Source organism: Pelodiscus sinensis, chromosome 23 (assembly GCF_052426305.1).
Source record: "Pelodiscus sinensis isolate ZL-2025 chromosome 23, ASM5242630v1, whole genome shotgun sequence".
NCBI classification, from domain to species: domain Eukaryota; kingdom Metazoa; phylum Chordata; order Testudines; family Trionychidae; genus Pelodiscus; species Pelodiscus sinensis.
The window spans coordinates 14,801,319-14,817,783 of record NC_143074.1 but is presented as its reverse complement, the minus strand read 5'-3'; the positions used below and the strand labels follow the sequence as shown (position 1 = coordinate 14,817,783).

At 45.5% G+C, this 16,465-nt stretch overlaps 1 protein-coding gene across 8 annotated transcripts in view; it reads right to left on the bottom strand.

Moving 5' to 3' along the window:
• PRRC2B (proline rich coiled-coil 2B) overlaps positions 1-16,465 on the bottom strand; it is an 87,083-nt gene that overhangs the window by 28,762 nt on the left and 41,856 nt on the right. For all 8 annotated transcript variants that reach the window (XR_001368643.3, XM_025187388.3, XM_006128379.4 and 5 more), the window contains exons 9-18: positions 16,313-16,455; positions 15,565-15,655; positions 14,862-15,054; positions 14,024-14,339; positions 11,198-11,382; positions 9,596-9,803; positions 8,006-8,228; positions 5,168-7,231; positions 2,802-3,001; positions 1,714-1,859 (exon numbers count right to left, since the gene is read on the bottom strand). Coding sequence is in view for 7 of the 8 variants with exons in the window: in XM_025187388.3 (XP_025043173.3) it covers positions 1,714-1,859; positions 2,802-3,001; positions 5,168-7,231; positions 8,006-8,228; positions 9,596-9,803; positions 11,198-11,382; positions 14,024-14,339; positions 14,862-15,054; positions 15,565-15,655; positions 16,313-16,455 (3,769 nt within the window). In the remaining variant the exon portion in view is untranslated. The remainder of the gene's footprint in view (positions 1-1,713; positions 1,860-2,801; positions 3,002-5,167; positions 7,232-8,005; positions 8,229-9,595; positions 9,804-11,197; positions 11,383-14,023; positions 14,340-14,861; positions 15,055-15,564; positions 15,656-16,312; positions 16,456-16,465) is intronic.

Below are 16,465 nucleotides of genomic sequence, written 5' to 3'. Positions count from 1 at the left end.
TTTACTGCCTCTATCAAACAGAGGCAGCAAGTGGGGGGAGGGGGGTAAGACTTCAAAGAAGCAGCGTCCTACGGAGCCCAGGGTCAGCTGCTCCATACAGCGCTGCTGCTTTGAATGCCACAGGTGGCATTTCAAAGTGGCAGCGCCATGTGGAGTCTGGGATCAGTTGGGGACTCCCCAGCTGACCCCTGGCTCTGTGTGGCGCTGCCGCTTTGAAACGCTGCAGCGGCATTTCAAAGGGGCAGCACTCCCCTATCAACTAATCGAATAGTCCATGCAAAAATGTGTCGACTATTCGATTAGTCAATTACACGATACTTAGCATCCTTAGTCCAAATGGACCAATGAGTGGTGGTTAGTATTATGGTATTATTATTTTTGACAAACAGAATCAAACACAATAATGTTTCATAAAAGGCCCTTTAGTATTTCTCTCCTTACTGGTGTTTGCAACTCTTCCCAATTTAGTGCCACCAAAGGAGTTTCATATGGTATTTGTTTCTTGTTCTACATGCACTAACTCTCCACAATGGGAGACTGGAGAGATGGTGATGGGAGAATTCAGAGCCTTTCTTCAGTGTATCAGTTTAAATTTGTCTCTTCATATTCCACTCTCAAGAACAGAGTAGCGGAAAGGTCAGAAGGATCCATTGGAACATCATTTACACTGACAGAAGACCCTGACTAACAATTCAACCATAGCAATCCAGTCTCAGAACACTGCTTAGTGGTTAATGAGCAGCTAGGAAAAGGACATTTAAGTCCCTAAAAATGATCTGGCTACAAATTATTATTTTAATCCTGGGACCATCCTTCAGTGTGTGTATATTGCTGCTGACTTGTAGCCAGGTAAAATGTTACTGCTCATGTGCTAAATATAAAACCTTAATCTGGGGTTGCTGTCACCTGGAGAAGCTCTGATCTGGACTTAAGACCTATGCGTTTAATGAAAGACTGTTCAACTCTCAGCCAATGATGAAAACTGGCCTACTCCCTCATCAGCATTTCCAAATTGCAGAAGAAATGCCCAAATTACCCACCCAGATCTAAGTAAGATCAACCACTCTGTGCCAGATCTATGCTCCAGATAGGTTGGTATCCTGTTTTCTGACAGTGACCAATTCCAGGTGCTTCAGAAGGAATGAAAAACAGGCAATCATTGAATAATCCGTCCCTTGTAGCCCACTTCCAGCGTCTGGCAATCAGAGGCCGGGGTTGCATATGTGACCATCTTGGCTAATGGCCCATTTATGAACCTGTCTCTTCCATGATCTTGTCTAATTTTTTTTAATGCTGCTATAGTTTTGGCCTTCACAACATCTCCTGGCAACGAGTTCCACAGATTGACTGAGTGTTGTGTGAAGAGTTTTCACAACATCCTCTCCTTGAGTCTGCTCACTCATTTGCATGCCAAGCTGCGCATCAGTAAAAAGGCAACTGGTTACAAAAAGAAACAGACAGCAAAAGCTTTGGGAGCCAAGGTCACCATAGCAACAGTCAGAAAGCTACAGGATGTTGCTTATAGACTAACTTCCTCTGCCCAGTACAGCTACAAATCATATTTTCTATGCCTAATACTGTCAGGGTTAGGCCAAGCACACATGCTGTCGCTTTCTCAAACATTTTCCAAAAGTGTGTTTGTGCGCCTCTCCTTCTTAGATCACTGCAAGCTTTATATGGGATCAGGCTGTGCTCTGTACTCACAACTCTCACCTGGGCAGCTTGTTCTTTCTTCCTACGTTCTTCTTCCAGCAAGCGGCGTTGCTTCTTAGTGAGGACCTCAATGAAGCCTTCTCCTGCCAGCGAGCCCACTTCATTCTCCTCAGTTGTGCTTGAAACCCGATTGTCAATGATGGCATCTGAACAAGATTTACCGTTTAAAAATGGTTTAAAATGTATTCCAAATGGGATCTAAGCTAAGGAGTGAAACAGCTTAGCCAACGGCAACTTTAGTTTACTTTGGAAAGTAAGCAGAGACCTACCAGCAGGGTTCCTCTGAAATGCCTTGCATCGTTACTCTCCAACAGAATTACACTATCCCTGACCTAGAGAAACCCAGCCTGGGGCTAGCAGCTGAAAACTGGGCTTTTCATATGACAACAAGGGCATTAACTGTAGACAATAACCCAGAAATGCCTTCTAACGTTGAATTACAAAGCACTGGGTAACATTTTCAAAAGAACCCAAGAGTTAGGAGCCTAAGTCCTATTTTCAAAAGTGACTCAAGTGCTTTCACCCATAGTCTATACAATGATTAACTGATTAACCTTTACAACCCACCCCTGAAGGACTATTAACCCTGAGGTTAAGTGACTTGCTTAAGGCCTCAGAGAGACAGTATTAGAACTAGGGTTGGAGCTCAACTGAGCTTAGATCGCACTTCTCTGCATTAGATGGCTATGGTTTCTCAACGTCTCTCCAACCAACTAGCTTATTTTTTACTCTTGACATGATAGACTGTAACTCTGTGTAGAGAGACACATTTCTATAAGCACTCCCCTAACTCTTTCCATAGAATAAATGTTAAAAGGACACCAACACGTGGCTCAAAACTAGGTTTTAATGAAAAAAATTCAAAGCTTCTGCAAATACTTCCAACAGAAATGTGATAATAATTTTGGGGGCACTTCCACTGGAAATCAGTTGTTATAAATAAATGGGAGAAAAAAGAATAAATCTGGCATTTAAATTGACTTCAGTTTGAATTGTGTGTGTTACCAGAAAGAGAAAGAAGACATTCTAATACAATGTTTAACTGGATAGTGTCCCTCCTAAGGAAACAAATGAAATGAGACACTTACTTCCATAATTCAACTCAAACTGTGACATGGTCTCGCCCTTGTCGCTTGATCTCTGGGCTGTAGATTTAGGCTCTTTTTCCTGCTTTTTACCTGGCCCCTCAGCATTGTCGGAGCTGGTGCGCGATGATCTCTCTAGGCTGTAAACAGAGTGGCTACTCCCACCTTTGGTGTTACCCAGACCCCCACCTTCTTCTGGAGACCTGTGAGAAAAGGAGAGAAAAGGGTTAGGCTCAATAAGGACACGGGGGAGGGAAACACGAATGGGTTAGCTTCTCATAGCTACATTTTTAAACAAGCTGGGCAATCTGCACTTTGCCCCCCCACTCTCAACTGATACAGATGCAAATTCAAAGCAAAAGCCTGATTATGAGGACACTGCTGTGGGAAATGGGATGGAAAAAACCAACATCTGCAGTGAAGTGACAAAAGTACTCTCCTTCACACATGGTTTGTACTCTTAAGCTTGCCTCTCAGGAAGATTTACAGGCCTCTCTCTCTGCTCGCATTCCTAATGTCTACTACCTTTGTATAAAAGCTGTAAAGTTTCCTTGAATCCTCATTACAATAAATGTATATTTCCCAGCAGGGTCAGATTGAGGGCTGAGAGGGGAAGGGAGGTAGGAAAGAAAAACACCAGAGGCCCCCTCCCCCCAAAAGCCTCTTCCCAGATTACTTTTCTGGGCAATTCTTTGCATCTCTAACCATCATGGCGCTCCCTAGAGCAGAACTGACAAGGAGCACTGGGGAGCTTAAGAGAAGAGGTGCAGGGGATTGCATGCACCATGGGAACAAATCTGGCTTAAAAAGAAGCAATATTAAGCAATACATTTGCTTCCCCCTTTCGCTTGATTCTGTTTTCACCCAGGTTCCCACCACACACCCTCTTATGTGCCTTTTGTTGAATTTTTCCATAAACCATTGTGCAGTTATTGAGGAGCAACTTGCTAATAATTAACTGGGGAAGAAAACCACCAGGTAGTGTCATCAAAGCACACATTGTCTATTTCAGGGAGGTCTCAAAATGAAGGTCGGGATCCCAAAGGGGGCCACAACCCCATTTTAATGGGCTCACCACAGCTGGTGTTAGACTCGCTGGGGTTGATGCTAAAGCCCCTTGTGGCGGGACTCAGGTTTTGGCTTTGGCTCTTTTGCCCAGACAGGTAAAGTTCAAGCTTTGGCTTTGGTTCCCCCACCCAGAGTGGTAGGGCTTGGCTGGGTTCAGGCTTCGGTTCCCCGCTCCAGGGGTCACGTGGTAATTTTAATTGTCAGAATAGGGTCATGGTTTGAGAACCGCTGGTCTACTTCAAAGCTTTAATAGCTCTACTAAGAGTTCAAGCTTCAAGAGGCCTGTACCTCCAAAAGCTATTGCTAAGAAAAACAGATCACATAGGAAATGGCAGTCTGGATCAGACTGCAGGTCAATCTGGTCCATGTGTGGAATAATTTTAGGTGCACCAAGGCATGGGCATGTGCACTACCATTTCGAAGAAATTAAAACCTAGCTGTGGGTGCACTGCTGATCAGCTGCACAGCATCTGAATCACTCCTGACAGGGTGCACAAGTGCTCAGCTTATATGGAACGCTGATGGCCACCACTAGATGTTTGAGAAGAAGGTGCAAGAAACCTCCTAATCCCCAGTAGAGTTTGGTTTTAAGCCCAAATAAGTATTCACAGGAGTATTCTTACCAGCAGGCCCATAACATGCAGCACTCGTTTCTGTGAAAGGAGCGCTGCCTATCCCCTATCGCCAAGCAGCAACAAGGGTTTTGAAAGTACAGCTAGACCTGGGAACTCACCACCCTGCACAAACCACAGCCACTGCTGTGGACCTAGAAAAGCTTTGAAGTAGAGAAATCGACTGAAATAAATGACATTTAAACTCTGCAATCCAATCAGGTCATTACTGAGGAAACAAGTCTTCCAAACTTTCCACCACCGCCAGGCCGTACCCCAGCTGGAATTCACCAGCGGAGGATTGGAGAGTTTGGAGTCGATGACAAAGATGTCTCAGCCCTCTTAGCACTTGAATTGATGGGGGTGCACAAACCTGATCTGCTGTTGCACCATAGGATTTACACAGGTTAAAGAAGGCTGGCAGCTCCAGTCATGACCAACCACTTTTCTGAAACCAAGACAAGCCTGAGCTCCCCCCACAGGTAGAGTTCTAGCCTAGGCATCAGAGCTACAGCAGGCTCAAAGGTATTTACATGTAAGTGGTGCTACAAGTCATGTGTGTGATGAAAGGAAGCACAGCCAACATCTCTGCATGAGTCAACCCCTTCTTGCTTGCAAGTCGTTTGCTACCAGGATACATGCACACGTGGTGACATAGGGCACATGTGGTATGTCAGACTTTGAGTTTACCTTTTGCTTTTCATTGGCATTCCATTCTGCTGGCTCTCGTACCGGGAAGCAGCTCCTCCACTGGCTCTTACCAAATGCTCCCCAAACCCTGCTGGTTCTGCCTTGCGGCTCTGCCTGTCCACAAGGGGCCTCTGGCTCGAGAAACTCCTCTTTGCCAGCTCTCTCTTCTCTCCCAAGCTGGCACCGGCAAGGCTGCTGTCCAGCGGCACTTCGCTCTCCAAGACTCCGTCGTGCCTCTCCCGCCGCTCACTGAAGTCGCTGCTTTCGGATGCGGTCTCCCACTCCTCATTGGCATGGTCTGACGAGTTCTGATAGGACAGCTCAGGAGACCTCCTGCTAGAGACATTCTTCTCCACCGTGGTCAGCTTGGGTCTCCCCGGCCATTGGCTGGGCAACAGGCTAGCTCCACCTTCCTCAGGGTTCCACTGGCCCACAGATTCTCTCTCTTGTCTCAGGCGCCTGAATCGGGGGGGCTTGTCTTGACGAGGGGGACGCCGCCTCCTGAATGGCCTGTTTTCTATGTTCTCTTGGTCTGCAGCGTAATCCTCCTGGAACAAGTGCCTTCTGTTGTCAATGTGATTCTCCTCAAAACCCCTGCCAGTGAAGGAGTCTGTGTGCTTGTAAGAATCTTGGATATAATCCTTGTCAGACTGTCGCCTGATCCCAAACGTGTCCGGCAGCGGGCAGTGGGTGTACTCCTGCCACATGGTTCCCCCACTTCTGCCCTGCCACTGGGAAGGCTCCTTTGCCACAAAGCCTCTTCGCCCATACCCAGAGTTGCTCAGTCGTGGGGGCAGCGACCTCCCAAAGGCTCTTGGGCCCCTTACCTTGGCATCAAGGCTGCTGTGATCATCAGAGTAGATTTTATTGGACCTCCAAGAATCTTTGAAGTCTCCCTTCTTCGGGTCACTCTCCTCCCTCTCCAGGAGGGAGCTTTCATTACTGTTTTCAGAACCCCTCTGCCGGCGTCGCTTGGGAAGCTCCTCATATTCAGACCCCTCACTATGTGTCTCACTGGCAATCCGGCGTCTGGGCTTGCCCCTTGAGAAGTCTTCCAGCTGACTGAACTCTCGGAGACCACGTCCTCTGCTGCTTCTTTGGTTGTTATAAACCCCCCTGCCACCAACAGCAGTGCCACGGCCTCTGAAAGTGAACTCTCTGAAGCCTCTGCCTCTTCCTCGGCCTCTCCCACCAAAGGCTTGTTCCTCATCAATAAAGATCCAGTTGTTTCTTTTTGTGGGAGGGAGGTCATTAGACTCTCTGGGTGGCTTATTCTCCCATGCTCTCTCAGCCTTCTCCTCCTCTTCCTCCTCCTCCTCCTCCTCCTCTTCCTCCTGAGATTTCTCAGTATCTTGGGTGAAGCTGACTTGGGAAGAACCCTTTTCATCCAGCAGGTAATGAGTGGAGTTCAGTAAGGCTGATGAATCTTCTGAATCATTGTCCAACTTATATACAGGTGTCTTCTCTTTTGCTGGGTGTGAGATCTCTTCTCCTTCCAGTTTAATCTTTTCCTGCTCTTTCTCCTTTTCCTCAACCTTGAGGGCTTTCAGAACTGGTTTTTTAATTGGGCCAGATCTCCGTGTCCTCCCCATTTGCTCCTGCTGCTGATTATTGGTGTTTCTGTTCTCGGGGACCCAATCTGTCTCTTCAGCAGGCTGTTTAGTGGCAGAGCCTTCTTTCTTCCATGGGTCAGCACTGAACGACTGCTCACCCCTAGGCACTTCTTCATCCGCCTCTGCTGCAGCCTCTGAGTTTTTCTGATGGTGGTTGATGTCCCAGCCATTGTACTCAGATTTTTTATCAGATTGTATCAAGTCAGACTCTAAGGGAGAACACCGTAAGCTTGCATGGCGAGCACCAGAAACGCATGCCTCCTGCACGGACTCCTGGTGCTGAAACAAAAGATCCTGGCCTATTCTTTGAGAAGATATACTGCTGTCAAAGTCAGCTTGGGCTTTCTTGTCAAAAGTGTTTAAGTACTCATCCCCTCTCTCCTCAAAGAGATCGCGCTGGGCATTTATGCCCTCTGACCTTCCCGATGAGGCAGAGTAAGAGCTGTCACTCCTAAAAAGGAACCAGAACCAAGTCAGTCAGTCAGTCAGTCTATGTGATTAAACCACAGCTCCAGGTGCCCAGGCCACACACAGCATGCATGCATAAACAAATAAAACAAACAAACAAACGTTGTCATCTACTATCAATCATGACTCAATTAGCCTATAAAATATTTGAGGGCTTGATTTATTGATCTGCCATGGCCCCAGTCTATAATACCCAGTCAGGCAGAGCCGATGAACAAAAATAAATGGTTTCTGAACAGAAAATAAAAATAAGAGAGTCAGGCACTGAATGTGGATTCAGCCTCTGATCACTGTAGTGATTTCAAAATTAGCAGTCTGATTCAGAGTCCTCAGAGCAGTAAGGACGACTGATTAAAAATGAAATAAAATAAAAAGAGAGAAACACCCATGAGTTAACCACAATTTTTGACAGCTGTCTACATGAATAAAAACTGCCTCTCCCCACAAGGGAGCACCTGCAAAGCTGCATAGCAGAGAAGTAAGATTCCCAAAGAGAAAGAGTTAGACTCTCTCTAGTTTTTTAAACGTATAAAGCTTTGAGTGCTCAAATTGAATGTAATGTTCTTATATGCAAGAACTCAGTGGCATTTTAGTCTGTCACTACACACTACGAGCACTCCTGGGAACACAGGTGACCAAAAATATCTTCTTCTGTTCTTTGAAGAAGTCTTATGGGTATACCCCAAGTCCACTCCTTCAAGCAAAGAGAAGCTCCCAGTACAGTATGCATGGCAAGATGGTATGGTTTTGCCCTCACCTGGTATGCAGTCCCTCCATCGTCATGTTCTCAGTCTGTTTTTGATGTGGCAGTGGGTACCCTTTGCTCTGCAGAGATGCATAGCTTTCCTGTCCCCACACTGGGGCAGGGTCCATAGAGGCAGCTTTCCTTTCTGGTTGCACTGATGGCTGACAGTTCTGCTCTTCAGACCTACAGCCGTTCCCATTGATGGAGTCCCGCTGAATCATGGGCTTCATAATTCCTAACGAGAAGAGAAAATTCAAGCTGCAATGCTACAGATTCACAGCCAAGCAGCAATTTACAACCGTAGGACAAGTCATCTCTCCCTACCTCCAGGATGGTGGAAGAATGCACCCTTGGAAACCTTCTTTTAAAAAGGAAATTAAGACCAGGAGATATATAAAAAGGAAAGCGACCGCCGCAAAATGAAAGGGAAGCAGAATCCTCAGGGCTACTATTTAGGGCAGCTTTCATAGCCAAACCTAAGCATAGTAATACAGAACTTCACTGGCTTGGGAGCAAAGAGCATAGAGTGGGGATAAGAAATGCACAAACACCACAAACATAAGGCACTGGTTTACTCATCCTGCTGTTTACATGGCCATCTCTGGCAGATTAATAGCAGGATTAACAAATACTAGGGGCATATAACCTGGGGCAGGACTTTTTGGCTTGTCCTGCCTTTCTTTAGGAAAACTAAAAAGGTCTTGTGAGAATAAAACCATCTCCAGTCCACTCCTTCCTTTAATTCTCCACCACACCATGACCTCTCTCTCCCCCTTCCAGTGGGGAACAGGTGGAGTATCTTCCTGCTATGAAATGCGAACCCTCAGGCAGCACATGACTAGATGCATGGGTATGCTTAAGCATTCCCGATCCCACCCTAACTTTTAGTGATGCCTGTTCATCAGCCTCTACCGCCCTTTAGACTTTTCCCAATCCCTGGAGAGAGTCATCACAGAGAGCAAGAATGAGAAGTCTGAGCCAAGGTAAGGCTGGTAATGAAGAAGGCAAAGCAAGCTGGGATAGATTCTCCTTCCAAGGGTCCTACCCTGCATCCCAATAGCCAAAAACCCACCCTCCTGTCTGGCATACCACTCGTTGGTGGCCTGAATCCTTAGGAAAGTGACTAGTGCATTATACACCTAAGGACTTGTCAGAACCCAAAAGAATGTAGCTTGCTCTTCGCAATTAATTTTTTCACAGAGTTCATAGAATACTAGAACTGAAAGGGACCTTGAAAGATCATTAAATCCGGTCCTCTGCCTTCATGGCAGGACCAAGCACCATTTAGATCATCCCTGACTGATGTCTATTCAACCTGCTCTTAAATATCTCCAGAGATGGAGATTCTACAACCTCCCTAGACAATTTATTCCAGTGTTAAACCACCCTGACAGTTAGGAAGTTTTTCTTAGTGTCCAACCTAAATCTCCCTTGCTGCAGTTTAAGCCCATTGCTTCTTGTCCTTTCAGGTTATTGAAGGTAAAGGGCGCATCAACTCTCACTCTCGTGAATCCAAGTTCCAGGAAAAGAGCTACAGATACAGTCCAGAAACTGAGTCAGGATAGCATCAGAGCGTACAAAAGCACCAAACCCCCACTCTACCTGAAGGATGAAGGGACGAAGGGTAAAAATCGACTGGGGTGCGGCTCTGAGCCATACGAGGGTCCATGTAGGATGGCATCATCATCCAGCGAGGATCAAAGCCAAGCATCTGAGGGTGTGGCGGGTAGAACGTACGCTGAGGGTGGGAATGGGATGGTGGAGGATAAACCTGCTGTTGCTGCCAGTGCTGCATCTTGTACAGCTGCTCCTGGATAGGCAGAACAATGACACAGGTTAACACAGACCTTGAGCATCTGAATAAAGCACAACGTAAGTCATTAATATATTTTCTTTGCTCTAGGCCAGCTTGCATACAAGCTTGCATTATAAACTCCAAAGAATCGAAGAATGTGGCATCCTTTTCCCTTGGGTAGGAGATATGGACAGCACACTACCAGATTTGATAAGGAACAGCCTGTGCTTCTTTAGATGTATATACATTAGCTGCCATTGAATTGCTCTCTTTTTCTCACACGTACTCCTGGTGCTGCAAGATCACAACGTTACATTTCATTCTCCCAACACATCTCAAACTCAGGAGATTTTTTAACTGAATTTTCCTGTCAAACATAATTTATTAATCTGGTTCAAATATTGAAAATGCTGTTTCTCACTGGATGAAATATGATCATTTGATATTTAGTGCACATAGATACTAATACTAAAGCTTATTAACCAGCGAGATTACATTACAAAGGAAGCTCAGTTAAAAAGCTATTAAAATCTTATACAATTTCCTATGTATTATTCTGAGAAATTAAGCAACCATGAGGCCATACCATTCCATTATTCTGAAAGGGCAGGATACAATCCACAATAAAGGAATATGACAGGTCTTTATCTGATTTGACATCTGCCAGAAGTCCAGGTAGAAACTACACACACAAGGAATTTTATATTCTGGAAAAAAGCCTTCAAAATGTTACAAAACCAAAACAATTAAAACAAGATTTCTACTAAGTGGTCAAGCTTGACTCAAATTTTTTTAGACTTCATGGGAGAAGACCAGGGTCCATGACGTGTTTTGCATGGCCATGAATTTGGTAGGGCCCTATCAATCGATTGCATTATGCAGGATTTATGGGGATAAAATGGTGTCCTTGGCCTCTGTTTGTCAGAGGCTGGAGAGGGATGGCAGGAGACAAATCGCTTGATCATTGTCTTCGGTCCACCCTCTCTGGGGCACCTGGTGCTGGCCACTGTCGGTAGACAGGATACTGGGCTAGATGGACCTTTGGTCTGACCCAGTACGGCCGTTCTTATGTTCTTATGTTATGTTCTTATGATGTCAGACTAGAACTAGATGATCACAGTGGTCCCTTCCAGCCTTATAATCTTGGACACTATGAACAAGGGCATGAAAGGTGTGCGCAGCCTCCACAGGAACAGATCTGTAGGGCATTCTTGTGTCTGAGCATATTGAAGAGCAAACCTAGGAGGAAGATTCCTGTTTTCCCCCCTCTAGACCTCTCTAGCACAAAGTCTGGTTACTAGATGCTGAGCATAAGATTTGGCCACGAATAAACAGTATTTGATGAGGGTGTGCAGTGAAGAGAGAAAGTGTGCCAGGAAGGGATGGGGGGAGCTGTCAAGGCCTCATACCTGCTGCTGTTGCTGCCTCTGAAATCTTGGAGGAAGTGATTTCTGATATTTGTTGAACTCATGTGCTGGGGATGTGGCTTCTCTAAGCTCCTCCTCACTGCTGTTTTGGGCAGCTACTGCTGTGGCTGTGGTTTCCTCTTCTAGGTAACCAGCAGAGACATCCTGTGCATGAAATTCAGAAGCAGCTGGTGGGGGAGGGAGGGCAAAAAGAAGGCTAGATTAAATTCTGCACCAGACAAGCTTAGTGCATGTTATAAAGCAGCTAGCTTGAGTTACTTGCAAGAACATTGCACATATGAGCTGTGAGCACCTTGTGATTGTATTTCCCAGATGAACTCCCCACTCTACTCTCACTATTGTGCTCCGCTCTGTATAGTATTTCAGCTACTATCTTCCTTAGAGAGCCCTACAGATCATTCCACTTTCTTTTCTTTGCCCACACCGCTCTCCTACTGAGACCTTCAATGCTACCAGCATCCTTCTGACTAAGGAGAAATGAATAGCCCATTTTGAGCCCCATGTCACTCCCCACAGTGGCCAGGACGCACAGGACACTACCACTAGTCATTCAGTTGCCTTTCCATTCAAACTAAATGAGAAGCCAAAGCTGGTACTGGGAGTCAAGATGCCCTCCTCAGTGCATGAGATTTTATGCAGGAGGTTATAATCCCATCATCGTTATTTAGATTACACTAGCAACCAGAGGCCCCATTCACAAAAGGGCCCCACTGCACACTTACATAGCAAGTGACAAACACTGCCCCAAAGACCATATAGACTGAGACCCCCAATCCTGCAAACCCATTGAAATCAATGACCCTACTCAAGTTACTGATGCATATAAGTGATTTCAGGACTGGATCCTAAATAAACACAAGGCATTACTTTTATTGTGGAACTGCCATGAAAAGGAACAAGACTAAGATCCAACACTTAAGACAAACAAAAAATAAAAAAAAGTTTGCTAGCCAAGCTAGGATTGCTGCATTACTGCTGTGGCTCAAGTACACAGCCACGCACCATTCCTTGTCAAGTGCTAAAGCAGCACAGTCCCCCTGCTTTTCATGTGTATTTAAGGACCTACTGGTTGTATCAAATCTCATCTTAAATTAGTTTCTTTCAAATACAGTTCTGAAAAATGACAGAATCCTACGGTTGGAAGACACCTCAGGAGGTCATTGAGTCCAGCCTCCTGCCCAAAGCAGGACCAATCCCAACTAAATCATCCCAGCCAGGGCTTTGTCAAGCCGGGACTTACCAACCTGTAGGAATGGATATTCCACCACCTCCCTAGGGAACCCATCCCAATAAATTTTTTTCCCCTAATATCCAATCTAGAACACACACCCTTCCCCTCCCCCCCACTGTAACTTGAGACCATTGCTCCTCATTCTGTCATCTGTCACTACTGAGAACAGCCTCTCTCCATCTTCTTTAGAACCTCCTCTTTAGGTAGCTAAAAGATGCTATCAAATCCCCCCGCACTCTTCTCTTCTGTAGACTAAATAAACCCAAATCATTCAGTCTCTCCTCATAAGTCAAGTGCTCCAGCCCCATAATCATTTTTGTTGCCCTCCGGTGGATTTTCTCTAATGCGTCCACATCCTTACCGTAATGGGGGGCTCAAAATTGGACACAATACTCCAGATGTGGCCTCACCAGTGCTGAATAAAGGAGAATAATCACTTCTCCAGATCTGCTGGAAATGCTCCTCTTAATGCACCATAATATGCCATTAGCCTTCTTGGCTACAAGGGCACACTGTTGACTCATATCCAGCTTCTCATCCACTGTAACCCCCAGGTCCTTTTCTGCCAAACTGCTGCTTAGCCAGCCAGTCCCCAGCCTGTAACAGTGCTTGGGATTTTTTTGTTCCAAGGGCTGGACTCTGCAGGACTGGACTCCGCACTTGTCTTTGTTGAACCTCATCAGATTTCTTTTGGCCCAATCCTCCAATTTGTTGAGGTCACTCTGGACCCTATCCCTACCCTCCAGCATATCTATCCCAGTTTAGTGTCATCCGTGAACTTGCTCAGGGTGCAATCCATCCCCTCCTCCAGGTCATTAATAAAGATGTTGGACAAGACCTGCCCTAGAACTGACCCTTGCAGCCCTCCACTTGACACCAACAGCCAACCAGACATCGAGCCATTGATCACTACCCATTGAGCACAACAATCTAGCCAACTTTCTATCCACTTTACAGTCCATTTATCCAATCCATACTTCCTTAACTTGCTTGCAAGAATGCCATGGGAAGACAGTATCAAAAGCTTTGCTAAAGTCAATCAAAGCCTATCATCCCAATTGAAACAGTTTTTCTAAAACTTTCCAGCAGTATTTGCACCCTAAATATTGCAGTGTTCTATTAAAGCATGAAAGCCTGAAGGCAAAATTGCTTAGGAATTAATTGTATAAACAAAAACAGAATCTGAGGCTCATTTTTCATCTAAACTGAGACACCAGTAAAAAGAGGGCACAATAAAAAGCAAAATAAACTATATAAATTCTGTCTACTCTAATCAGTACGGTGTTGTTCATAACTTGGATAAAGATAATTGGGGTGGTAGGATATTTTTGTCCTTCCAATACTCTTTTTAATTAGACAGTGTCCCTTTAAGGGAGACTCTACATTATTGACCCAAAATAAATGTTCTTTAGGAAACTAGAAAAAATTAATCCTACATGATGTGACTCAAAGAAGCCTGCGATCGCTTTTCTTTACCCCTGAAGTGCATCTAGTTACATCCTTGTTCTGCTAAAAGGGATCAATTACGATAATGTAAAAGCAACTTTTATGAAGCAAGGTTAGTAACATTTCCCTACCTCTATGGAACGACTGACTATTCTCTTGAGCCACCTTCTTTTCCACACCTGGGGGCTTCAGATCTTCATTCTCCACGTGTTTGTGGGTTTCTCCTATTTTCTGAGCCAGTTTGCATTTCTGATCCAGCTGCTTGAGTTTGGCAGCACAGGCAGCCAGGCGTTCCTCTCTGGCACGGCGCTCTTCCTCCTCACGCCGCTTCCTGGCTCGCTCAACGGCTTCTGAGATTTCAGAGTGGACAAACTTCTGCCTCGGGGGCACCTTTTCTTCTTTATCCTCCAAGGACTGCTGTCTGAGAATACCCCCCAGTGGAGGCTTCTGTAAAAGAAGAAATATCCCACTCCATTTGACTCCGGCTTAAAATTGCTAAATGCTTAAAAAGTTTCAAAAATATACAAAACCCTGGCCCCGGCTTTCTGATGCAAACATTGGCACAGTGCACAGAACCCGAAGATGGTACTAAACTGACAACAAAACAAGTCATGGGGCAACCCAAGCATTCTGGTCCAGCCTAAATTCCTGTCTACTGTGGCTGTTACACAGGAAAATCTCTGCAGCTGGGAGTAAAGGGAGCCCTGTAATCATTCAGCAGTGTCCCCACCCTTCAAACGATTAGAAGCAGAGTTCATAGGCTCAAAAGAAGATCCTCTCCCAGTCTTGCTGGCAGGTCTAACGTGTTATTAGTTGCTCTCTAAACTACTCGTGCTTTACTCAGATTTCGTTTTGTCACAATGGGTACTCTGATCTGTTTATAGAATTCCAACATGGATTCTGAAGCACAGTAATCTGTTATATCAAGCATCCTGTCAGCACAATACAATCTGTGCAAGTTCAACATACCTGATATTCTGATGCAGGGGTCCAGCCATTCAACTTCCTTGAAGGCTGCTGGGGGCCTTGCACCTTATGAACTGACCGAGACAAACCAGCGGAGTCACCCCAGTTCTTTCCTTCCTCCAGGGAGTGTTTAATATCTGCACTGTCAGCGGAGCTCAGAGACAGCTGGCGCTGCCTTCTGGGGTCCCAGCTGTTCCTGTTGTACAAATGCTTTTGATATTACCATTTCCAAATCAGCTCAAAACACATTTTCAACTCATTCATCAAGTCATAAGCAGGCTTATTATACAAGCAACAGACTAGAGAATCCAACAACAAAAATGTTGGCAGGTGCGTTGGACTCTTCAGCCATGGATCTCAAAATACTTTGTAAAGGTGTGTAAGTATTACTACTAGACTTAACAGATGGAGGAAATGAGGCACACACAGATGAAGTAGCTTGCACAAGATTACAAGGATGGTCAGTGGAATTACAAGGAACGGAACACAGGTCTCCTGATGCCCAGTCACGTATCCTATCCATGCCACAAAGATGTCCCAATTACACTTTGAAAAGTGGAATCCAAGAGGTTATATCATGAAGTTGAGGAGGTGGGGGAGGGGAGCTAAGCCTTTGCTTTTGATGATTAGAACACATTCTAAATAGCTCATGATATCCAGCGGTATGAACAGAGCACCAATAGAAGACCAGACAGTCACCTCTTACCATTTCTGTCTTCCATCTTTAAGAGCATCTTCCTCTTCCTCATCTTCGCTAAACTTCAGTTTCTCAGAGTAATCCACTTCATCGTGTATGCCTGTGGGGCGGGAGTGAAGGAAGGATACATCAAAGGAAGGAAAGAGGACCCTCTAACAAACTGAGAAGCATCTGGAGCCGCACCACTCTATAGACATAAATGCGACAATTTAGAAAAACACAATGTTCAGGCACAGCATCAAGAGGATTATTGAAAACAAGCAGTGTTATGTCTTGACCACACATCTCAACAGCAGGACAGTTTTCAGAAGACTGGTTGCATGCATTCCTGATAGGGAGGAAGCAAATTGAGATGAAGTTTCTGTGCATGGGGTCACGCCTAGCTAGACTTCAGCTGCATGCCTTGAGATGACTGGACTCTGACGATTTGGGGCTAACTTTGACTCAGTCTCTTCCCAGATCAGCACCAGCGGCTCTCTTTCAGCTACATGTCATTATCAAGTCTGTGAGTCCTCAGATCCAGTTCCTTGAGCACAGCACGAAGGGAGAACCAGAAGGAGCTACTGTAGCATCACTTACACCACCCGTAGCTGCCACATTGCAGAGAATACCATCCTCTTTTATGGGAAGGGAAGGGGAGCATGGGAATGAGCTATCAAACTAGTCTCTCTTTGGGGATGAAGGGGTTAGCAATTCAACCTCTTCACTCCCCGAGTAGTTACTGTTTGCCTGAAGCGGGAGGAGAATGGTACTTTACCTGCCCAACCATCATCTGCATCATTGTCTAGTTCATCCAGTTCCTTCAAGTTTTCTGCGTTGATAATGGTGGGCCGGGGAGCCCGCTCTCCTTGCTGCCGAACTGGACGAGCTGGACGAGCTGCCCCAGGTCTATTCTCTTTTCTATGTGGTG